Here is a 25,616-nt window from a genome sequence, read left to right as displayed (position 1 = left end):
CTTTAAAAAAAAAAAAAAAAAAAAAAATTGTACTTTCTTGCATTGGCTATATTTTGAGACAGCTTTATTTTCAGTGGTTTAAAATTATTTTCCAGTAAAATACTTTAACAAATCAACCACTGCTTCACTAACATGCAGTTTTCAAACTACAGTGCATTTTTTGTTTTGCCTTTTTTTAGTATAGAGTTTGATTTGAGAATGAGAGGGATTGAAATAAGCTCAGGTTCGAACCTAGACTGGGAAAATTAGAGTTAAATGGAACAGTCACTGTTATTTGACAGGATTCTGTGGTTATTCTAACAACATTAGTCAGTTCACACCCAAAAAAGTTCTGGTAACTTATAAGTTGCATGTATAGTTCCATATTTGAAAGAGTAATACACATTACATTTTGCTTTTTCATAAAGAATTTGTACTTCCAGTCAAATATTTCTGACTTTTCCAACCACATTTTTGGGGATACAGGCTTAACTAAAAATTTTGTCATATATATGAGTTTGAAATGATATATCTGAGTATATATGTTATGTACATACCTATGTAGGTGTGTATGTATATCTAGATATCTGCATCTAGTTATATAGATGTGTGTGCGTATGTGTGTGTGTGTGAGATTTAAAATGAAGTGATGTATTTTAAGGACATATCATGTGCTTCCATTCCAAGAGGGCACTACTGTTTTGTTTTGTTTTGTTTTTTTTAAAAGATTTTATTTATTTATTTATTTGAGAGAGAGAGAGAGAGAGAGAGAGAGAAACAGCATGAGAGGGGATAGGGTCAGAGGGAGAAGCAGGCTCCCCGCCGAGCTGCGAGCCTGATGTGGGACTCGATCCCAGGACTCCGGGACCATGACCTGAGCCGAAGGCAGTCGCTTAACCAACTGAGCCACCCAGGTGCCCGCACTACTGTTTTGTTAACTGAAAATCTCTGAATAGACTTTCCCGCAAACAAAATAGGCAAAATACTTTTAAAGGGTTTTATATGACCAATAGGAGATGTTATATAGAGAACAAGAAATAATACTAAAAGCTGTGTTCCAATAGTATGAAATCACTATAATATAGTACAATGTTGATGAAATTCAAATTTTAGAAAAACATTTGGCTCTTGGTGTCAAGTACACAATACCCCTGAGTGCAGAGATGCTGAGTCTAGTACTCATTCTACTGGAAATGTATACAAAGTTAGTGGAATAGCTGAAATCATGGAAGAAAGTGAATTCCACCTAGGTCATTCTTTAGTAATTAACTGGCAAGGGTTTATCTTCTCTTCCACTCTTCTCTTCCTTTGTGTATAGATGTTACCTTTTCTTCCTGTTTATAAACTCGAGTGGATTACAGAGCAGTGAAACTGAAGGCCAGGTGTCTAGAATTTCAGTTCCTTGAGGAGCAATATCTGATCTCACATCCTCCACTTCAAAGAGAACGGCTTTGTTGAAATCCGAAACACAGGTAGTGTTGGGTCACCAGTGGGCATAATCAGTTATTTGGAAGTACTCTAGAGATTGCCAAATATTATCGCTTTTAAAGTAAGCTGGGGCTGGGGTGCCTGGCTGGCTCAGTTGGTGGAGCATGCGACTCTGGATCTTGAGGTTGTTCGAGCCCCATGTTGGGTAGAGAGATGACTTAAAAAATAAAATCTTGAAAAATAAATAAATAGAGTGAGATAGGGGCTAATTAAAAATTTTTTTGCTATATATTCATAGGACAATTTCTGACAATATTATAAAGTAAAATGTTTGCTTAACTTTAAGTATGTTATCTTTACAGTTTCTAAAGTTGTATTATGTTATATAATCTTTATTGAAAACAAAATATTTTGTAAAGAAACGACAGTATTTTTTATAGATAATACACATAATAATTGTAAACTGAAGATGAATTTTTGCCCTGCCAACCTATGAAGAATTTAGTCTTCCAAAATGCATTTATTTTCAGTTTTAGAGAAAAAGTTGAATAAGTACATGAACGTGTGTGTGCACGCGTGTGCGTGCACGTGTCTATACCTGTATCCAAAATGTCTATTTTTTTAGTACTCCCATATATGTGACATGAATCATTCATCAGTATATTTAACTCTATTCATGAGTAACTTTTGAGGGTAACTTAATAGGTTTCTTTAAGATTTCTTGACTCATGTATTCAGGAAAATAATTAAATATTGAGATATAATATGTATTTATTATATGTACATTATAATCTCTTAAATGTGATAGATTACCATCAAATAATCTCCATTAATAAAAGCTGGGTGAAAGAACGCTTCACCTTTTAAATCAATACTTACGCTGAAAATGACATAGAAAGAAGAGAGGGGGAACCCTTAGATCCTTTTCCTTTCAGTTCTTTTTTACTCACCAATAAGTAGAAGGTAGAGTGTTGATGGAATGTGCATGTACCAAGAAGCAAAATAAAAACAACAAAGTTACTTTTGTGCAACATTTTCACTTACTTGGTAAGAAGCAAAAACATGTATGTATAAACGATGACATATGAATTGTGTAATTTCAGTGACTCTGCATATGAATTACATATTCTTATATTTGCATCTAATCTGGTATTGAACAATATAAAGATGAATGGTAAAATTCTTTCTAATAATTAACATTTTTTTTCTCTACTTAGAGAAATATAAAAGACAGAGGTCAAGAGAAAGATCACAGAAGAAAGGTAAAAAGCTTTATAGTTTAGTACTTGTAACAGAACGTCTTCCTGCTTTTTGAACAGGGACTTCACACTTACATTCTGCACTGGGTCCTGCATATTATGGAGCTATCTCTGCCCAGTTTATGGAGGCCCTGGAGAGAATATCACCAGGGCATAGAGATCAGTGACACTGTCTTCCAGGTGCTGCAGTCAGTGTTTTGACCATCCTACGTGATTCCACTATGGTGACAAACCTTTCCAGATTCTCTTTGCCGGTGTGTTGGGGCACGTTCACTCAGACTCACCATTGCCCTGACCTGCCCTGTTTATTTGCTTCAACACCAAAGGGACCAGCATTTCTAAAATGTTTTTTCAAAACATCCTAAGACAGTAGAGCTCTTCTCCTTTGGCTAAGGGGCCTGGCTGGGCTACAAACAGATGGAGAATGTAATTTGTCCCCTCAAAGGTCTGGAAGATGCTGAGACTCTGGAAGAACTTGTTGTACACCTGAGTCCTCCAAGGGCCCCCTGATGTGAATGAACTTGCTTTTCAGGCTGTCTCTATGCCATTGACTTTGCTGATGGCTCTATCTGTCCTTTTTATTTCTGGTCCATGCAGAAATTCATTGCAGAAGCTATGAACTGAGATCTTTATTATTTGGATACACACAAAGAAAGCTGAGAAAATGCAGTAAACTCTACTTTCTTAACCAGATTTTTAAGACTAATCCTAATCCATTTATATATTGTCCCAAAAGCATCCTATGCCACTTTTTTTTAAAGTGAGGTCTTTATCTTTCGTACTGATTTATTGGTGCTCTTTTATTTTTATTTTTTTATTCAATTGTTTTTATTTTTTGAATTTTAATAATTTATTTAAGCTAACATTTGTCTAAAAGCAGTATTTCAATGCTTAATCAAGTATAAAAAATATTTTTTAAAATTTAAATTCAATTAATTAACATATAATGTATTATCGGTTTCGGAGGTAGAGGTCAGTGAGTCATCAGTCTTATATAACACCCAGTGCTCATTACATCACATGCCCTCCTTAATGTCCATCACCCAGGTACCCCATCCCTCCACCCCTCCCCCCTCCAGCAACCCTCAGTTTGTTTCCAATGATTAAGAGTCTCTTATGGTTTGTCTCCCTCTCTGATTTTGTCTTGTTTTATTTTTTCCTCTCTTCCCCTATGATCCTCTGTTTTGTTTCTTAAATTCCACATAACAGTGAAATCATATGATAATTGTCTTTCTCTGATTGACTTATTTCACTTAGCATAATACCCTCTAGTTCATCCCACATTGTTGCAAATGACAAGATATCATTTTTTTGATGGCTATGTAATATTCCATTATATATATACCACATCTTTTTTATCCATTTATTTGTCAATGGACATCTGGGCTCTTTCCATAGTTTGGTTACTGTGGACATTGCTGCTATAAATATTGGGGTGCGGGTACCCCTTTGGATCACTACATTTGTATCTTTGAGGCAAATACCCAGTAGTGCAATTGCTGGGTCATAGGGTAGCTCTATTTTCAACTTTTTGAGGAACCGCCATACTGTTTTCCAGAGTGGCTGCACCAGCTTGCATTCCCACTAACAGTGTAAGAGGGTTCCTCTTTCTCCACATCCTCGCCAACATCTCTCATTTCCTGACTTGTTAATTTTAGCCATTCTGACTGGTGTAAGGTGGTATGTTATTGTGGTTTTGATTTGTATTTCCCTGATGCCGAGTGATGTTGAGCACTTTTTCATGTGTGTGTTGGCCATTTGGATGTCTTCTTTGGAGAAATGTCTGTTCGTGTCTTCTGCCCATTTCTTGATTGGATCATTTGTTCTTTGGGTGTTGAGTTTGATAAGTTCTTTATAGATTTTGGATGCTACCTCTTTATCTGGTAGATCATTTGCAAATATCTTCTCCCATTCTGTCGGTTGTCTTTTGGTTTTGTCAACTGTTTCCTTTGCTGTGCAAAAGCTTTTTATCTTGATGGGGTCCCAACAGTTCATTTTTGTCTTTGTTTCCCTTGCCTTTGTAGATGTGTCTAGCAAGAAGTTGCTACGGCCAAGGTCACAGAGGTTCTGCCTGTGTTCTCTAGGATTTTGATGGATTCTAGTCTCACATTTAGGTCTTTCATCCATTTTGAGTCTATTTTTGTGTATCATGTAAGGAAATGGTACTGTTTCATTGTTCTGCATGTGGCTGTCCAATTTTCCCAACATATTGGTGCTCTTTTAATATTAAGGATATTAACTCTTTATAGATGATACACTGTACATATTTTCTCCTAATCTGTATTTTGTTTTTATTTTATGTTGTCTTTCATCATGTATAAATTTTCTTTAAAATTTTATACAGTAGTCAAAAATGTCAGTCTTTTCTCTATTTCTAACGTCCTTTTCTATCCCTAAAATAATTTGTAAATCCTTCTATAGCTTTTACACAATTTTATAGTTTTATCTTTAGAACTCTAATGAATTTGGAATTTATCAGTTAATATGATGTGTGTGATAGGGATCTAAATATGTCTATCAAAATGTATAACACATTAGCCTCTAATTTATTGGATTATCTTTCTCTTCTTCACTATTCTGAAATATCATATATATATTCTCACGCACAGGTGTGTCTCCTTTTGTCTCTCTATTCTTCACTAAACTATTTGTCTTTTCCTCTACTAATATCACACTTTTTTCTAAATGTGGTTCTCCAGTTTTCCTTGAGCTATTTTTATTGTTTTGTTTTGCCAAAATTAACCAGAGTCTGGCTTATTCTGTTGTTTTAAATTAAGTACCATGATTATTACATGAAAATGTGGGGCCAAATGTGATAAAACAAGAACTTAAATAAGAGAAATAAATATTAGAAAGGGAGAAACAACAACAAAAAAAATCACCATTAGTTGCAATTTGTGTGATTTTTCTACATAGAAAGTCCTGGAAAGTCAATAAAAAAATTATTAAAAGGAACAAAATAATTTAGTAAGGTGACCAGTTAGAAGATAATATATATGGTAATACTTTTTTTTTTTTTTTTTGGAAAAGCAAACTGGTTTTTATTCTAAACAGTGCAAGGGTGGGGTGCGGTGTGGGGAGGGGGCTCTTCCGTATCACAATGTGACTCTCAGCAGACAGAGCTGAGGCTTGGATGGACTACTCACCACAGGCCAAGCCTCTTGTCACCTGAGGGTCTGCCTGTGCTGCGGAGGACTGAGGCCCTTGGGGGTAGGCGGGCAACCCCTCTCCTGAGTCACGCCCATGCCTACCTCCCCCCCAACCCCCCGCCACCAGCCAGCAGTGACACACAGCACCCTCCATGCGGCCTGTGGCTGCCAATACCGCCACAGCTTGCTCTGCGGGGAAGCCCATGTGTTCCAGCTGCTGCAGCTGCAGACAGGAGACAGTGGACTTAAGCAGCCATAGTGGCTCTCAGGACGCTGTGCTGGCCCCTCACGAGTGAGGCCTGGATCCCCTCCTGCAGCATCTACTCATCTAAGCCCAAGCCAGGCTCCCCTCAGAGGAGCCCTCGCAGATCTGTTACACAGACCCCAGGCCTGGAGGGAGCTGGGCTGAGCCTTCACTGTGGGACCAGAGGCCATGTAAGGAAGTCCAGGGGCAAGAGGCCTCGCTCCAACAGGATGGGGAATAGGCAGGCAGCTCAGCCAGGCCGCCTGGGGTAGGAAGGAGTTGGAGTGGCCAGTGCCCTGCCAGGGCCCTGCACAAGATGCCCTCCAGCAGTGCTTACAGCTTCAGCTCAGAGAGCTCCAGCCACCGGAAGGCCCCAGCTGTGTAGGCCAGGCCAGCCAGGAGGCTGCAGAATAGCTGCAGGAGGGGTGGCTCGGAGCTGAGCAGTGGTGTCAAGGCGAGGAGCAGCTACGGTAGGTAGCAGCCACAGTGATAGTACCCCCTGCGGAGGTCTAGGCTGGTAACCCCGCCCTGCCAGCATGGCCGGGGGGGAGGGGGACAGGCATGGAGCCGGAGCGCCCAACTGCGCTGGACACCCTGGGTCCCGCAGCCAGGGGGAGCAGGGCAGAGGCAAGCAGGAACTGCAATGTGCCCAGGTAGCACTCCTGCTACCAGCCCAGTGTGGGCAGGAGCATCAGGCTCAGGAGCAGGCCAGGTCGGGCCATGTAGCCCTGGGCATGGGCCGGCAGCCAGTGAGCCTGTCAAGGGTCCAGCGGCAGCTCTGGGGCCTGGGTGAGGCTGGGGCCAGTCCCCACCAGCCACAGGTTGCTCAGCAGCAGCATCAGGATGGAGGAGGCAAGAGGCAGCGCTGGGGACAGTAGGGGTGGGTGGGGGGATGCTCTGGCATTCTTAGAGTGGCTGAAGGTGTCAAGGGTGCTCTTGGGGCTGTGTGCTTACTGAGAAGCCCGGAGGACAGAATGAGAACACAAGGATAGGGAAGATTCTTCCGAGTGATAGAGAGATTTTTTTTTTAATTTATAGAAATAACAAAATACAAACGTTTATTTTAAAATACCTTTAACAAGACAAAAACAAAAAATTTTTAATTTTTAATTTATAGAAAATTTTTTACTTTATAGAAATTTTTTTATTTATAGAATAAATACATATTTTAAATTTATAGAAATAACAAAGTACAAACGTTTATTTTAAAATACCTTTAACAAAGGCAAAAACAAAAAAATGTTATGAATTATATACTCACGAATGTATTTATTTATTTTAAAGATTTATTTATTCATTTGAGAGAGAGAGATAGTGTGAGTGGGGGGAGAGGCAGAGGGAGAGGGAGAGAATTCTCAAACAGACTCCCCACTGAGCAGGTTGGCCGATGTGGAGCTCCATCCCAGGATCATGACCCGAGCTGAAATCAAAAGTTGGTCATTTAACTGACTGAGCCACCCAGGTGCCCCCTTATGAGTATATTTAACTAAAACTTACATGAAGCAAAAGTTAAAATTTCTCAAGACTCAGTAAAATGGAGATAATGAAATAGAGAGGACTCAGCATTACAAAGATGTCAACCCTCCCCAAATTAATCTATAAATCCACTGCAATTTCTATTTAAATTCTACTTTTCTAAGTAACTGATCATGAGAGGTTGATTCAAAAGAATCTGTTAAGTACAAAAACTTTTAGTAAACTAGGAATAAAATAAACTTCCTTTGTATAATTATGTGTATCTACCAAAAAGTATATGTTCAGGTATATATGACCAGCCCAAAGGTCCCCCAAAACATTTAAGATAATCTTCAAGTGGTGGTGCCTGGCTAGTTCAGTCAGTGGAGTGTGTGACTCTTAATCTTGTGGTTGTAGGTTAGAGCCCCATGTTGGCTGTAAAAATTGCTTAAAAATAAAATCTTAAAAATAAATACTCCTCAAGTGAAGTTGAAAGTCAGAAAAGTCTCATATTTCTGCTCAGAGTGATTAAAATAAACTTTTTTTTTAAAAGATTTTATTTATTTATTTGACACAGAGAGAGAGACAGCGAGAGAGGGAACACAAGCAGGGAGAGTGGGAGAGGGAGAAGCACGCTTCCTGCCAATCAGGGAGCCTGATGCGGGGCTCAATCCCAGGACCCTGGGATCATGACCTGAGCCGAAGGCAGACGCTTAATGACTGAGCCACCCAGGTGCCCCTTAAAATAAACTTTTAATCCCCACAATCTTGGACAAGAATAAACAGCTAAAGATCACCCAACACCCAAGGAAAAGATTTCATATGGAAAAAGAAACCAACAAAAATTATATTTAACAGCAGAATACTGTAGGATTTCTAATTAAAGAAAATAAATCACACTTTCCTCGCTACTATTCAGTATGTTTTGATGAGTATGAGATTTTTTTTTGTAATTTTTTCTCATCCTAGGATCTCCTTTCCTGTTCCCACATTTCCCCCTTTACTTTGATTTACTCTCTCTTTTTTTTTTTTTTTAAAGATTTTATTTATTCATTTGAGACACAAAGATACACAGAGAGAGAGAGCATGAGCAGGGAGAGAGGCAGAGGGAGAGGGAGAAGCAGGCTCCCCGCTGAGCCAGGAGCCCGATGTGGGGCTTGATCCCAGGACCCTGGGATCATGACCTGAGCCGAAGACAGACGCTTAACCATCTGAGCCACCCAGGCACCCCTTTTCTCTCTCTTTTTTTTTTTTGATTTACTCTCTTGATTTGGAGGAGGACTTTCTTCAGTAGCTTGCTGAGAAAAAGTATGGATGGGAGATAAATTTTTTGAGATAGTTCATACTTTAACATGTTTTTATTCTGTCCTCATATTTAGTTGACATTTCAACAGAGCCTACAACTCTAGGTTGGAAACATTTCCCTGCAGAATTTTGGAAGTGTTTCTCTTCTATTAAGAATGTCAAAGCCATTCTATTTTTTGACAAGTTCCTTATCCCCTTCTATGGAACCTACAGGATTTTCTCCTTATCCACAGTGTTCTGAAATTCCACAGTGATGTGCCTTGATATGAGTCTATTTTCATCCAACTGGGAATTTGGTGGAAACCTTCAGCTTGCATTTCCTTCAGTTTTAGTTAATTTTTGAATTATTTCATTGTTGATTTCCTCCATTTTCTTTGTTCTATCTTTCTATTATTTGGATATTGGGTCTCCCGGGCTAATCATATAATATTATCTTTTTTCTCTTCTTACAGCCATCTCTTTGTCCTTCTGCTTTACTTTCTGTGAGGTTTTCCTCCACTTTATTTTCCCAAACTTTTTCATTTCTTTAATCATGTTTTAAAATCTGATCTTTTTTCCCCTTAAATGTTCTTTCTCATAATAGCTTGTTCTTTTTTCATAGATGCAATATCATCTCTTAATCTAAGGATTTCTATGGTCATTTTCTATTGAAATTTCTTATCGTTGTATAATTTTTACTAAGTTATGTTTCTTCTGTTCTGGTTTCTCTTTCCATATTAAATCTTTTTCTTGGGTGTTTGGTGATTTTTTGTTATTTATAAGACTGTAGGGATTAAAAGTTTATTTTCATCATTCTGAGCAAATATATGGGACTTTTCTGATTTTCAGATTCATTTGAAGATTATCTTAAATCTTGGGGACCCTTGGCTTGGTCACATACACCTGAGAGTAAAGGTAACAGCCAATTAGTAAAAAGATACAGGCTCCAGTTATGGATTGAATAAGTCATGGGACTAAAAGTTACAAGCATAAGGAATATAGTCAATGTATTATAATAGCTTTATGGTGACAGATGGCAGCTACATTTCTTGTGAGCACAGCATAATGTAGAGAGTTGTGAAATCACTATGTTGTACACCTGAAACTAATGTAACAGTGTGTATCAGCTATAGTTAAATTAAAAAAAAATTTAAAAAGAAAAGAAAAAAAAGCCTTCTTAGCATCTAGCATTCAGTGTGTGTGTGGACACTGATCTTCCTATTTTCAGTAAAGTACCCACGCAGCCAGCTATACAGAGACAGAACGAACTTGTACAGTCACACTGAGTCCCAATCAGGGCCGGACACCTGGTTTAATTCTCTATGGAGTCATCTTAAAATTAGTAATTTTTGAACAATGGATTTGCATTTTAGTTTTGCTCTGAGCCCCACAAATTAGGTGTCTAGTCCTGAGTACTCACACCCTCAAGTCTGCAGATCCAAGACTAAAGACCCTTAGTTTTCCTCTCTTCAGTTTTCTCCGAGGGTGGGAAAAGAGTCTTTGCCTAACAACGTACAAGTCAGGTGGGGGTCCAAGGATCTGTTTCTAAATTAAATTTTACACAATTCTCTTTATTCTAGCACTGCTTTTCACCCTTCCTTCCTCTCCCTCAAAAAGTAAGAGTGCCTAAATCTAGGTTTGCATGGGCACCAAGGTCACAGTATGTTGGCAGCTGATTTTTCTCTACCACTTCTATATGTGTTGGCCACAGAATCCATCAAAAAGGCTGTTCTTTATGAACAATGAGATAGGGTCCTTCCCCTGAATGCTAAACTACATAGTGTGTCCAGTAGAGTACTCTGGTGCTAGCATGCCCCTTCATGGTATTGTGGGTATATAAGGGGAGGTATTGGACAACTTGTGCCTTTCTTTCTGGTGATCACATCCATTATAAGTTTTGCCAATAAAATCTGTTCCTTAATTCATTAGAGTGACTTGGTAGCATTTATTCCAAGCTCCAATGCACAAGGCACAGCTTGCAAATTGGATGCATTTTGCACAAAATTACCTCAAGAAAAAAAATACCACTATTGTGCAATCTATAACAATAGTAGTAATAACAACAAAATCACTACAACAAACATCCACATATTTTGTTTTATAGTTTGCAATACTGCCAAGGCATTTATTTTTATCTTTACAACATTGGCAGATATGTACTATTTCCCTGTTTTATAGGAAAGGAAACTGAACTTTGGAGTGGCGATTATTTCTAAATTCACAAAAAGATTAAATGGTAGTGCTGTGACTCAAAACCACTGCCTTCAAATATTCTTTTAACCAGTATGAATCAGCAAGCTTGTCTCATCCACACACAGAGGTTTCTCTTTTTCACATACATCTCCATTTTTGCTAATTTTCTACACTGAGAAGAACTAAACCTTCTGCGTTTCCTTTTTGGTCAGAAGTTCCTTAACAAACAAAACCTACGTTTATTAGCTAAACACTCTCCTGAGCAACCATTAATCTTCAAGAATGCATACAAAGCTGCTTTGTATCAGAACCCAAACCCAGAGTTACTACTTATTGATATTGCCCATCTTCAAAAAGACATTTATAGAACACATAACATGTTGTTGATCCTAAAATAGAGTATGCCTTCTCTGCATATTTTATTCTAAAATAAAAGATGGCTGAAAATGACAGGAAGATAAGTCATAATTATTACTATAAATTTATGTAATAATTTTACATTTGTAGAGATTAACATTTATATTAACATAAATTTCAAACATAAAAAAGAGAAAGCAGAAAATACTAGAAGAAAACATAGGATGACTTTATTTTTTTCTTAAAACAATGAAGGCTTTTTTAAGAAGACTTTTTAAACAGACAAAAGCCATTTTTTAAAAAGACTGGTTAGGGGTGCCTGAGTGGCTCAGTCATTAAGTGTCTGCCTTCGGCTCAGGTCATGATCCCAGGGTCCTGGGATCGAGCCCCACATCGGGCTCCCTGCTTGGTGGGAAGCCCCCTTCTCCCTCTCCCACTCCCCCTGCTTGTGTTCCCTCTCTCGTTGTGTCTCTCTCTGTCAAATAAATAAATAAAATCTTTAAAAAAAAAAAAAAGACTGGTTAATTTGACTACATAACAAATAATTTTGGTGATAATGTCACAAGACAAAAGGCATACTGGCAAAAGTTATTACCAAAAACTAAATAGACAGTGACAAATGATGGAAGCAGGTTTGGATTCTCCTGAGGCTTCTGTCCTCACATGGCCTTTTCTGTGTGCGTGTGTGTGTGTGTGTGTGTGTGCACGTGTGCTTCCTTTGGTGTCTCTTCCTCCTTTTTTTTTTTTAAATGTAGGCTCCATGCCCAGCGTGGAGCCCAACACGGGGCTTGAACCCATGACCCTGATATCAAGACCTGAGCTGAGTTCAAGAGTCGGATACTTAACCAACTGAGATACCCAGGTGCCCCTCTTCTTCTTATAAGGGTACATATTGGATTAGGTCCAAGAGTAGTCATATTAGATCCTGTGCCTACCCATATGACCTCATTTAACCTTAATTACCTCTTTACAGGCTTATCTCCAAAAACAGTTACAATCTAAGCTACTGAGGGTTAGAGCTTCAATGTATGCATTGGGTGGGTGCGGGGGAATACAATTCAGTCTGTTACACCTTTGATCTGACAATGGCATCCTTTTCCCTCCCTATCAACTTATTTCTGGTGCCAAGTGACCATAGGGTATCAGCATTTGGTCTCTGATTCTTCACCTTTATGTCAGGATGCCCAGAGAGTCGATTCAGTCACAGGGCTAGTTGAGTCACACAGCAAAAAGTCTGTAGACATTTTAAGCCATTTCTGACTGGGTGGCTATAAGCAATAACTTGGCCCTATACCAAAGGGACTGTAAAACGCAAAACTATATTATAATAAATCCCTATGAAATGTATCCTTAACTCCAATTCCTCTTAGCAGGATCCCCAAAAACGTTCACAGCATGCCATCTGACATGTGGGAAAGTGAGATGCAAGAGCAGTTGGAGTAGAAATAAATGGTCATATTAAATAATTCCAGTTAAAATGTTTACTTTAGCAAATTTTACAAAGACATATGTTAAATGAACATACTACTAGTTCCTGTCCCAGAGCCTTAGAATGTGCATCTGTACCAGTCAGGGATCCAACTTCCCCTCCTAATGAGATGGGCCTCTTTCTGTGTTGAATGGGGTACCTGCATTTGAAGTGAGTACATGGTGTATTAAGTTGGGGAGCATCTGCTTTTGTTTTAAAGAATAAGTATGAAGAAAGGTTGCCTGTCATAGTGGGGAGGACTGGAGTGGATATTCTTGCCATGTTTTGAAAACCCTTTGATATTTGGGGAGATTTTCACATTACGAATCCTGCCTTCTCCCTTCGAAGTCAGAACTCAAACACTCAGCCTCTCTTGAGGCTAGCGGTCAGGCATGCTCTCTAGCCTTGGACACTCCCGGCGGGGGTTGGGGGGGGGGTCAGGGTGGGGGACAGCCTTGCCTGAGGCTCCAAGAAGAGACACAAAAATCTAGCACCTTGCTGCTCTTTGGCCTCTTCCCATGTCATCTCACTGTTTCTGTCTCTCTATGTGGTTTGGGTTTCTCATGGTGTGTTGATCTCAAGGTAGTCCTACTTCTTTCCTGGCAGATGTCTTGTAAGAACAAGGAGGAAGGAAGTGGATGCTCTTGTGGTTTGGTTCAGGAAACTCACACAATGTTACTGTTGCAATATTCGATAGGTCAGAGAGGTCACAGAGACCACCCAGCTTGAAGAGAGGAGCCACAGGACCCTCTTTCCCCTTCATGATAAGGACAGTGTCAATGTATTTGTGGCCATATTTAACTCGTCATGCAAGGAAAGGTCAATTTGGACTAGAAAGGTCAGAAAAAGCCATACAAGGAAGGTATCATATAAGCTGGTTTTAAAGAATACAGAACATTTGAAACAATGAAGTGAAGTTGGGATAAGGACAAAAATACTAAATATCTAAAAATAAAACAGTTAACAATGGGGAGAACACGTTCAAAATGCTTAGCAAACCAAGAATTATGGTTCTTTCTCAATTTATTTTGCTGCAACAACAAAAGCGACAGTGGGAATTAGCCTCAGCTTGGGCAAGTCAATTTTCCCTAATTCATGAACACGTTGATTCAACTGAGGTGATTTTTCTTTAAATGAGGTCACCTTATTTGAAGTAAAGTGAATCTGAGCTTATAGGACCAACTGGGGAAGGTCAGTCAGTGTTCAGCTTGTTTGGAGAAGTGCTCATTGTTAAAACTCAGAAGGTATAGACAAATGATTGTAGTTAATCCTGAGACAGGATGAAGGGCAGCAAGACAGGGGTATGATTTAGCAACCATCGATCAGAGAATATGGGTTTAGCAAGTCTGGTTATGGTCTTAAGAGAGTCATGATGTAAAATGTTAATCCTACCGGGTCTCTTTTAAGGCTTTGTTCAGAAAGGGTTAATCATCATAACCATAATTTTCTCACTGAGAAGAGGCTTTCCTGAGATTTGTAGTTCATAGATAAACAGTTCTCTAGATGAGTGTGTGCATGTACATACTTCTTGGAGTACATGCAACCTGTTCTGAACCCAGTGCGTGACACTTGGCAGATACTTAATATTAATTAGATATTACTATGCTTAATGAATTGTATTCCTCATATTCTCTTAACACCAATTTAAAAATCTACACTCCTCTGAAAATTTCCCTATATAATATTAAACCGGAAACAGGCATATTTTAGTAATGGCTACCAATTAAAAATTAACCATTCCTCTGTGAAGTGAGCATAGCTCTTGTTTAGCACTTCAGTTTTCAAAATTTGTGTCTGACATTTTCTTTCAATTTTATTTTCTTTTTAAGATTTTATTTGTTTATTTGAAAAGAGAGTGAGTGAGAGAGCACAAGCGGGGCATGGAGGGGTGCGAGGGGAGGGGACAGAGGAAGAGGGAAAAGCAGACTCCGCTGCTAAGCAGAGAGCCCTACGCAGGGCTGGATCCAAGGACCGCGGGATCATGACCTGAGCAGAAGGCAGCTGCTTAAACAAAATGAGCCACTCAGGCTTTTTTTTTTTTTTGACACTGATATGTAATGAATTTATGAATATCAAACCTGGCATTCTAAAAACAAAGGGAGAGAGTACAAGGCTTAGGAGAAATGCTTTAAAAAAATCTTTTAATGTGTTATAACACCCTGGAGAATCATCAGATCTTACTGCTTTTTTATGTTAGAACATAGATTTCTCCTCCCCTCTCTGATAGCTTTTAGTTTTATTTGGTCGGGAGCACTGAAAATTCCAAGCTACAGCCTTGCGTGGTAGGAGACAGCATTATTTTAAACAGTGTTCGAGTTTGAAGGTCAACAGGCTTGTGCCGTTTACACAGTTATCTACTTTGGGTAGTTTTTGTTTCTTGACCTCTAGGTGGCTCCTTAAAAGCTGTGAGGCTAAGCAAACAATAGGAAAAGAAAAACAGACACTGTGGGGCCTTGGGACTCCGAAGCCTTAATCTAGAGAGAACCGGTTAAGCCTTCAGAGACTGGAGGGGAAGGTGTGTGCGTTTGGTACAGAGAGCGGAGGAAGAGCCGTCCAGGATTCAGGGCAGCCGGATAGCGCCTTCCACCTGCGCAAGCATAAATCTCCTTAGTAACCCCGGGATGTCCCGGGGGGACGGAAAAGTGTTCTCCATCCTCTCATCTGTCCCATCAGAGTGAATAAGTGAACCCTGCTTCAGACGAACTGCAAAGGATAGTCTGCAGACATACATATGTATGCACACACATTAGGAGTTTCAAGCTCTCCTGCAGGAGACGAGCTAGACATCACCTGCCGCGTCCTTAGCAAGCTCCCGCCCAGACCTGCTAGAGCCGGGAGGGCGGAGGCAGGAGACGGTGCGGCGCGGAGGTGGCTACTGCACATCCGGGCGCGGCCGCTGCGGTCAGCGTGCTGCATAATTGATGGAGGACTGGGCGCAGTCCTGGGTCGGCTTCGGGCGCCGTGAGAGCGTCTCAGGGGAGGAGGGCAGGGCGACCGGGCCCCTCCCACTCTGCCTTTTGTCGCGTGTCCCGCCCCCGGGACAGGCAGCAGGCGCCGGGCCACCCGCGAGTGTGCGCAGAAACTTCGGCCACCTACGGCGGTGCGCGAGGAGCGCGGCTGACCCGCCGGCGCCATGCGCGCCCTGCCTGGCCTGCGGGGGCTCCGGGGGCCGCCGCCGCTGCAGCTGCCGCTGCTCCTCCTGTGCCTCCTCGCGGCCGTGCGCCGGAGCTGGGCGGACGGCAATACCACAGGTGCGAAGGCTACAGGGCCGAGTTGGGGGGGGGGACGCGCGAGGCTGGGTCCCGGTAGGCTGAGGGCTTAGCCGACGCGCCGGGGCAGGGTTGGTGTGGAGAGGCGCGGGGAGGCTGGCGACGGCGGGTGGCCAGCGGCGGCCGCCTCCTCCCATTGGCCAGGCTTGGGTTGTCTCAGCTGGACGAGGAGACTGGAGCGGTGGGGCTCCTCCGCTCCAGGGATGGAATCTGGAAGCAAGAGCGCCCCGCGAGTCGGGGGCGTTGGTAGTAGGACAGTGTCTGGGTGTTCCAAGGGCGAGGGCGGCAGGGTGTGAGGGTGCCGGCGGGAGCAAGGTAGCGACTCGGTTTCCGCAAAAGCGGCAGGATTTCGGAAAGCCACATTCTCCAAGGCCAGCTCCCTTCGCTTGAATTCATAGTAGGTTTAAATATCACCTCCCTGCCTGGCAGGTGGGTTGGCTTTGCTTTGAGGATGTTTTTTACAACTGAGTTGAAATAACAGCAAACCACAGCCAACTAACGAACCGAAGCCCACAACTCATTGGATATTGTGTGTGTGTGTGTGTATCTTTTTTTACATACACCATGGTCTTTGAAAGCGAATTTTTTGTGGTTATTGTTTTGATTGTTTAAGAAACTTTGAAAGAGGGATCTATGTGCGAAACATTACCAAAACCAACACCAAATTTGCCATTTTAGCTTCACCTGTTTATAATTACCTTTTATGTTGAAAGTATCTCAATCCAACCTACTTTCTAATTCAGGTTTTTGTGTTAACATATTCAACGTGTTAGCAGCTAATTAGGACAGTGGACTGCCAATCAGGTTAGCAAATAGTGCCTATCAGCAACTAAAATTAAGATATTCTACACAAGATCTTCAAACTTTCATAGGAATTCACTTTTATGAACTTATAGCATGTAGAGTTTTTGTAACATAAAGATGGTAAGATAATCCAAAGGATAGGATTATTCCATTTTTACAACTGTCCTTTAAAAGGCCTAGTTGTTACCATCTTGGACAAAACATTTTGGGTTGCTTCAGTTCCTAAATTTCCTTGTCCCACTTCCTAGCCACATACCTCTTTTTCATTCATACTACTTACAAAGAATGGTCAAGGACTTGGGGCTATTTCTAGATTCACTCCTCTTTCACTTAAGACTGAGGACCAGCTCAGCTCTGAGGACCATTGCATTCTGGGTGAGTTCTAGAAGTGGGGTTCTCCAGTTGGTTCTATGTTGGAATTATCTGGGAGCTTTAACAGCTGGATCCTGCCCTCAAAATTTTTTATTCAGTTGGCCAGGGATTTAGCCTGAACATCAGGTATTTTGAAAGCTCCCCTGTGATTTTAGTCACGTGATCCTAAGCGGGTTGACTACCACTGCTTTCAAATTATAATGGCCCCAGAGAGTGCACATTGTGTGAATATCTAAACTGTTGGTTAGCTGGGAGTCAGGTTTAAACTGACATTCAGAGCAGACTTCTAAAGAAAAAAGTAGGGAAGAAAAGAAAGTGGAATAAATTAGCAAAGTTGTAAATAAATGGGATGATGTATGTAGGTATGGCAAGTGTCTGTGTGTGTATACAGTGTCAGTCGGGCCTTTTAGCTCCACTTAAGTTAAAATAATAGGGGCGCCTGGGTGGCTCAGTCGTTAAGCGTCTGCCTTCGGCTCAGGTCATGATCCCAGGGTCCTGGGATCGAGCCCCACATCGGGCTCCCTGCTCCGCGGGGGGCCTACTTCTCCCTCTCCCACTCCCCCTGCTTGTGTTCCCTCTCTCGCCGTGTCTCTCTCTGTCAAATAAATAAATAAAATCTTTAAAAAAAAAAATTGTAGAATGATGTGCTGTATGAAAGTTATGAAGTTAGCATCTCATTTTAAGGCAGAATTAAAAATTGTGAAGCAAACTTATCTCATTTTATAGACTCTGTATGGAGCTCTATGAGATTCAGTTTCCTCTTTGCTAAAGGCTATTATGAAGTTTACTGGGTATTTTTTATCTAGGTGCTTTGAACTACTTGGAAGTAGGTGTTCTATAAGCCTAAGACTTTGGGCCAAATTTTAATAATAAAAATGTTATAATTTATCACCTTTACTGTATAACAACTATGTGCCAGGCATTGCACTGTGCGGTATATAACCCTATGGGTTAGCTTTTATTGTCCCTGACTTTCAGATGAGGACATTGGAATTTAGGGATATTAAATAATGGCCCAATTATATATAATTATTCAAGTAGTAGAGCTAGAAACTTAGCATTGTTCAGTCTGACTTCAATGCTTGTTTTCTTTATTTTTTTATATTTTTAAGTAAGCTCTGAGCCCAACATGGGGCTTGAACTCATGACCCTGAGATCAAGGGTTGTTTGCTGTACGGACTGAGACAGCCAGGCGCCCCCTCCAATGCCTGTTTTCTTAAACACAATACACAGTTGTCTCTCTGAGACAACTGGGTATGTCTATGAAAGTTTGGAACCACTGACAGAGCACGCCGTATGGATCTAAATGCTTGGTTGTAGCTGAAGGGCATACTAACACACTTGGAGTTCTCAAAGTTAGGCGCAGGGACTCACCTGAATTCTTTTAAGCTGTTTCAGTTACATAAGAAAGGTAAAGTAACTTTATAAAAGCAAATATTAGATAAATGGGAATATTTAAACATCATTATTATTACTCTTAAGTAGAACAAATTGAGGGAAGGGGTCGTGTTTATCTTCTGAAAAATGTGTTTGCAGGGGAATCATTTGAAATGATCGTTGTAAGCTTCTGGAGGACAGTGCTTATATACACTCTTGATCACCCACCTTCCTTTCTGGAGACACTCCCCATCCCACATACATACACAGCCACTGCCTAGCAATAAATATTTGTGAGAACAAATATTATTCAAGCACCCACACACTCTTAACATTGTGTTAGTCTGTGTCTAAGCAGAAAACTTCAGCAGTGTTTTAGCAGTTTCAAGTCATACATTGTTTAAAGGAACAGATTATAACCTTATCTTTAATGGAGTTATATCTGATGCATCAAAATTGTGACTCTAAATTATCATCACATTTAAAATAATATACACATTTGTTAAGAATTAGTTCAACTGGCTCTTCCTCTTCCTGTTCTTTTGTCCCCACCTCTTGTCTCCATCTCCTTCTCTTCCTTCTGGGAATGGGTCTTATAGTCATTAGGTTGGGGAATGCAGGGAGGCAACCTCCCTTGTTGGAGGAAGCCAGAGGGTCCCAGATCAGGGAATTAGAGGCTGAGCCAGGTCCGGAGGGCATCCAGGTAGGGGCATGGCCCCATGTGGAGTCTTAGAGCCTGAGCACAGTGAGGTGGGTCCTCCTGCAGAGGGTGGGGGGCCCTAGATCTCAGCCTCTGAGCTGAGCAGAGTGACAGGGGCTTCTACACAGGGGCAGCCCGATCCTGATCAGAGGGTGTGGGTTAAGCGTGCAGAAGAGCAAGCAGTGGAGGATGTCAGGGCCTGAGTGGGTGTGGAAGACATTTCTTTGGGGTCAAGAGTGGCAGTGACAATGGGATATTAGTTGCATACAGGGAGACTGAGCAAATAAGTAAAGCTAGTAAGGATAATAGGATCCGGGTTTTTCTCTAGAGAAGAAGGAAATAAAGGAAAAACTAGAGTGAAGCTTGTGGTGTTGGATTGCGATTGACAGCACTGGCATAAATTCATGACTTCAGATCTGTCATGATCTGTCTTTCATGTCTCTATATAAACAGATATAAATGTGTATATGTGTAAATATATGTATAATGCATACATGTCACATATATTTACATATATGTGTGTGTATGAATATACATGCACATATTAGCTCTGCCCACTGAGGTGGAGCAGTGATTTCCCAATAGTGATGAGTCGGATCTTGATCTTGATCTACGTACCATTCTTTACTAATGGTAACTGGGACTTCCTGGAGAAATGGCTGATTTTATGAATAGGGAGGAGAAAGTGTAAGACAAGCCCTGAACCTCTTGTGCCAGAGAGCAATGAAGTGCTCAAAGAATGATGGGCCATGTCAAAAGGATACAAAAGCCAGAGGGCTCCCACTGAACAGATCTAGGACAAATTGAGCATCAACATAAATAATAATACTAATGGACTTGTATCCATTAGTATCCACTGAATAATGCCCATTGAATAATACAGGTATTCATGAGTACATACCGATATAAATTAATTAAATGAATCAATTGAAAGTTTGATGAGGCACAAAATACTACATAGTTTTAAAGTAAGTTCCCACAAATCTCATAAAGTAGTATTCATGAAAAGAGAAAAAGAACGACTTTATCATGGAGAAGCCTGGCAGACACCTCTTTAAACAAATGATCAAAGTAAAAACCATCAGCAAAGAGAGGAATAAAAACTATGGGCCATCTAATAGTATGCAATGAGAAGAACACAGTATCACCTCTGTGATATATTTGCCAAAGGTCTACTCCAAATCAAATTATATTACAAGATAATCATACTGGATCTCTACTGGTCATAAGAGTCAAGAATGACTAAAGCTGAGACAGAGTGAAGGAGAATAGAAGGGACATGGTAGCTGAGGGCAACATGTAATTCTGGACTGCAGCCTTTGGCTGAAAAGTACATCTTCAGGACTTTTGTTGAAATTTCGATGAGGTGTGGGATGAGATGGTAATGCATAAATGTCAATTTCCCAACTTTAATGGCCATATTGAGATGAAGTGGAGGGGGGGTAGGTCTTTCTGGGAATGTACAGTCATGTTTTAGACGGAATGAGTCATCAGGTCAGCAGCTTATTCTCAGGTGGTTCAGGGGAAGAATTCTTTATTCTGTACTCAAAACTCTTTTGTTTGAGATCTTTTGAAAAGAAGCAAAAAGAATTTCAACTCTTTCTGAGAAAGCTTTACTTAACATAGACATTAAGCCATAATGAGAGAGAAACTGTCATCAGTTTATGTAATTAAGTACCATTTTCCAAAGGAGTATTTGTCCTCAAACAGATTATAAGTGTGAAGGCTATTTGTCCTGGACTGTACTCTTTTGAAATTACTTTTGTATCATTGGCCTCCCATATTTCACAATATAATGTGAACCGTAGAAATAAACAACTAGGACACACAGTGACGTAGAAGGAAAAAAACCTGGGTGGCTCAGTCAGTGGAGCGTGCGATTCTTGATCTCAGGATTGTGAGTTCAAGCCCCATGCTGGGTATAGAGATTACTTAAAATAAAATCTTAAAAAGAAAAATAAAAAAAGAAAAAACCTCACAACGTTTTATTAAAAATAAAACCCCCTACTCCTAATAAAACATAGTCACTGTTCACGCATAATAAAATATCTCAAATAACATATTGTCAGTGTAGAAATAATAGATGTTATCTTTGAAAATGGTGTTATTCTTTTAACTGAAAATAACATTTTTCTGCAATTTTTAAAGTTGTGATTATATCATTACTAATGTATCTCTACTCCCAAGACAGAATCTTTTTTTATAGCCTTATAATGACATAGTTCTGAGATCCTGAAAGGGAATTTAGATATCTCATTTGATTGATCTTGAAGCCCAAAGTGCTTTCATGTTGTAGCCAAGAGTCTGGAGCTAGCTAATAGCTATCACAGATTTCCTGGTTTGCATTTCAAAACTCCATCCAGCACTTAGTGCCTTTCCGTAAAAGGTCCTCAAAATAGGCCCCTGACAAAGGTGGGGCTGGCATAAAAGGGTGACAAGAAATGTTCTTGCTTTAAAATATCTACACCTAAAGTATATAGAACAGGACCTCGGGGCCACAGGGCCTTTTGAAGATTATTAAAAATCATCCCACTGAAGAATCAGAGTTGAGGATGTACCTGCTTTGAAATCAGGGTTTCTCAACCTTGGCATTATTGACACCTGGGGCTGGATAATTCTCTGTCGTGGGGGATTGTCATTGCAGAATGCTTCGCAGCATCTCTGGCCTCTCCTATGTACTGGGTGTGTTGTGTCTCCAAAAAAGTTATGTCCGAGTCCTGACTGTGTGTACCCACGAAAGTGATTATTTGAGAGGAGGGTCTTTGCAGATGTAATCAAGTTAAAATGAGGTCATACTAGATTAGGATAGACCCTTAACCCAATGACTGTGGTCTTTATGAAAGAAACGAGGGAGATTTGGATACAGAGACAGACACACTCAGAGGGAAGATGGAGCCAGAGACGGGAGCCATGCAGCTACAAGCCACGGAATGCCGAGGGTTGCTGGCACCCACTAAAGCTAGAAGCAAGGAGGGATTCTTCCCCAGAGCCTTCAGAGGGGGCAAAGCCCTGCACCTTGATTTCAGGCTTCTAGCCTCCAGAACTATGAGAGAATAAACTTCTGTTGTTTTAAGCTGCCACATTTGTGGTAATTTTTTTTCTGGCAGCCCTAGGAAACGACTGTAACCTATTAGATACAAGTAGTAACCTTCTCCAAGTTGTGACATTCAAATGCCTCTGGACATTGCTAAATGTCCTGTGGAGGACAAAAGTCAGCCCCAGTTGAGAACCACTGAACAGAATCTAAGTCTTATCCAAGAATAATCTAGTGGGTGAAACATCTGAAAAACCCACAGTCTTCAGAAAGAGCAGGAATCCTAGTCCGACCTTTGGGGTTTTATTTTTTAAGAGTTTTATTTGGCAGGGTGCCTGGGTGGCTCAGTCGGTTAAGCAGCTGACTTTGGCTCAGGTTATGATCCCAGGGTCCTGGGATCGAGTCCCGCATCGGGCTCCCTGCTCAGTGGGGAGCCTGCTTTTCCCTCTGCCTGCCACTCCCTCTGCTTGTGCTCTCTCCCTCTCTATCTCTCTTTCTGTGTCAAATAAATAAATAAAATCTTTAAAAAAAAGTTTTATTTGGCCTAAGATTCACTGTTAACATATCTTAATGACCGTTTAGAGGTAGTTTAAAACGAGTTTTTACACCACCCTTCGAAATGTATTTTATTGCAATAATCCTATTTCAAAGAAAAGATCAATTTGTTTATATTTCAATATGACCAAGGTTTAAAACCAGTTTTACAAGGCTTTGTAAAAGTGCACACTGTTCTTGTTATTAGGCTTTTTAATTGTTCTTCAGGTTTTTTTGTTGGTGGTCTAAAAATGGCCTTTGTTTTTTTTTAAGAGAGAGTGTGTATGTGCATGTGCCCAAGTGGAGTGAGGGGCGGGGCAGAGGGGGAGGGAGAGGGAGAATCTTAAGCAGCCTCCGTGCCCAGCACAGAGCCCAACGCAGGGCTCGATCTCACAACCCTGAGATCATGACCTGAGCCGAAATCAAGGGTAGGACGCTTAACCGATTGAGCCACCCAGGCGCCCCTAAAAATGGTCTTTTTGCCCAATGGTTCTCATTCTATGTAGAAAAAATATGAGCTTCCTGTTTGTTTTTTTAATCTGTCCCTGACCTAGAGAGTCTGACTTATAAATGTCCCCATCAGGAATTTATTTTCTTGCCAAACCTTCTTTTCTCTTTTCTTGACAAACTCCCTGTGGATTATAGTGTCTGGGAATCAAGATAGCCTCATTCTCCCCTTCTCTTCTTCCTACTGTTGCCATTACAGACAGGATAGGAATACTGTGTTTCTAGATTCCAGAAGTAGAACTCTAAAAGCACTGTTTATTAGAAGTATTTGTACTTGGATATTTTAATGCTGCAGTTTAGCCGTATCATGGCTTAAATCGCTTTTACAATTTGGCATGGGATCTTGTGGTTATATATAGCATTGCTTCCATGAGGAAATATATTCTGAATTCCAAACCTCTGTTTTCTAAATAGTATATATTATTCTAAATAGTATATATTATCCACTCCTAAGTTATAGCGTTTTTGTAACTGGGCTGCACATTCATAATACTGTGTATCAGAATGCTAAAATTAAGATTTATTAAAAACATTGTTAATTCTGCATATTGATAGCAATCAGTGCATTATATGGGGGAGAGAGAAAAAAAGAGAGAGTGATATTTATCCTAATAACAGCTTTTACTTACACCTTTTTCTAAATGAAGTCTAGACCCTTCCAAAATCATAAAATATAATAAAGATGTTTGGGGGGAATTTAGAGAAAATGCTTATTCTTAAACAGAGGTATGATTGAACTTATTTTCCCATTTAGAGAAAAGCAAATCTAGGTTCCCAAGGCAGTGTTCTAGTGTTACTTATCCTCTTTTTTTTTTCTTCCCAATTTACTTCAGTTAAAATGGAGCTCCAGAATTAAATATGTAAAAATGTTACATTAATATTTTAAGTAGAAATTATAGCATGTTTATTTCTTTTAAAAATTTTAATAGCATAAATTATAAACCCATCTAGCAATGTCTATTTTAAAATGTAGTATGTGAAAGATAAATTTAAGTAGAGACTATTTTGCTATTTCACATGAACTAGTAATAGGTGAAAATTAGGTTGTTATTCAGCTCTTTGATGCAACACCCTCATGGCCCATCGCCCCTGCAGAGGGAGGAAAATCTTTAATCTTTAGAAAAACTATTAGATGTTACTCTTTTATGTGGCAATTTTGCCACTGACTGTAAGAGAAGGCTGGGTGGAAAGTTTCCCGCAATGATTAAGAGAGGGGTGAGCGTGATAACTTGAGGAATGTATGCTATGATCTTGACACCATCACTCAATATTAGACTCTTCTGATCCTCCCTCTCTTCTCCATGAAATGAAACCCCGAGTAACAAGACAGGCAGAACTTGGATTAGGATCCCAAATTCCTGCCTCTCCATTTTGTGTTTCTTTTCGTGACTGCCTAATCCTTTCGGGGACATATTCAAACCACATCTGCCTGACTCTCCTGCCAATTTCCTTTTAAACACCAATCTCTGCCTCCTGCCAGTTGTCCTCCTACGGAAAGCAATAAAGTTTACATTGCCACTTCTTTGATTAAAAATATCTATATATCTATATATCTATATATCTATCTTGGCCAAGCAAAGAACTTCTCACTTTTATATTCTAGTACCTTCCGTAGACGGCCCTGCTTTTTCTACTCAAGACGTTTGTATACATTGCCTCTTGAAGGGACTTTTCCCGAAGGCAAAAAAAATCACAAGAGTGACACATGTTCTTTTGCACTTGGGGCTTGTTCAGTGGAATCTGGAGCCTGATCAAGATAAATGCTTTAGAGGGGATATGAAGTTAGGGGACAGGTTGTGGCTGGTTTATGGATGTCTGTGTTTTTAATATATGGACTGGCAGTGGGAAGTGGTCATAACAGCTAGTATATTCTGGAGCTACCCAAACTTCCCTCCTCTTGAAGCTTGGCTTTTCTTTTCCCTCCTATTCTGTCAGCTTCTGTAAGCTTAGATTTTGCCCAGGCCAAGTCTGGACCTCTCTTCTCTTCTCCTAATACAAGTAGGCTCTCCCATCCAGTCCTGATATTGAGAAATGGCAAAATAACCCCAGCCCCTGAGCTCATCTCTGTGACATTGTCTCCACCTCTGTTCCACCTTCAGAGTCTCTCAAAGATGTAAATCAGGGGGCGCGTGGGTGGCTCAGTTGTTAAGCATCTGCCTTCAGCTCAGGTTATGATCCCAGGGTCCTGGGATCCAGTCCCGCA

General features: G+C 40.5%; 1 protein-coding gene and 1 pseudogene across 2 annotated transcripts in view; one reads left to right on the top strand and one right to left on the bottom strand.

Annotated features, from left to right (window-relative positions):
- LOC116639079 overlaps positions 1 to 15,951 on the bottom strand; it is a 27,000-nt pseudogene extending 11,049 nt beyond the window's left edge.
- Positions 15,832 to 25,616, top strand: part of EMB (embigin) — a 44,581-nt gene continuing 34,796 nt past the window's right edge. The window contains exon 1 of one of the 2 annotated variants that reach the window (XM_032415358.1): positions 15,832 to 16,067. In XM_032415358.1, coding sequence (XP_032271249.1) covers positions 15,950 to 16,067 — 118 coding nt within the window. In that variant the 5' untranslated portion in view covers positions 15,832 to 15,949. The remainder of the gene's footprint in view (positions 16,068 to 25,616) is intronic. The other variant, XM_032415357.1, reaches the window with a different exon arrangement.

The sequence above is a fragment of the Phoca vitulina genome, unplaced genomic scaffold (genome assembly GCF_004348235.1).
Source record: "Phoca vitulina isolate PV1807 unplaced genomic scaffold, GSC_HSeal_1.0 scaffold17, whole genome shotgun sequence".
In the NCBI taxonomy this organism is placed as follows: domain Eukaryota; kingdom Metazoa; phylum Chordata; class Mammalia; order Carnivora; family Phocidae; genus Phoca; species Phoca vitulina.
Note: the sequence above shows the minus strand (reverse complement) of the source record. Positions and strands in the feature narration are given on the sequence as shown.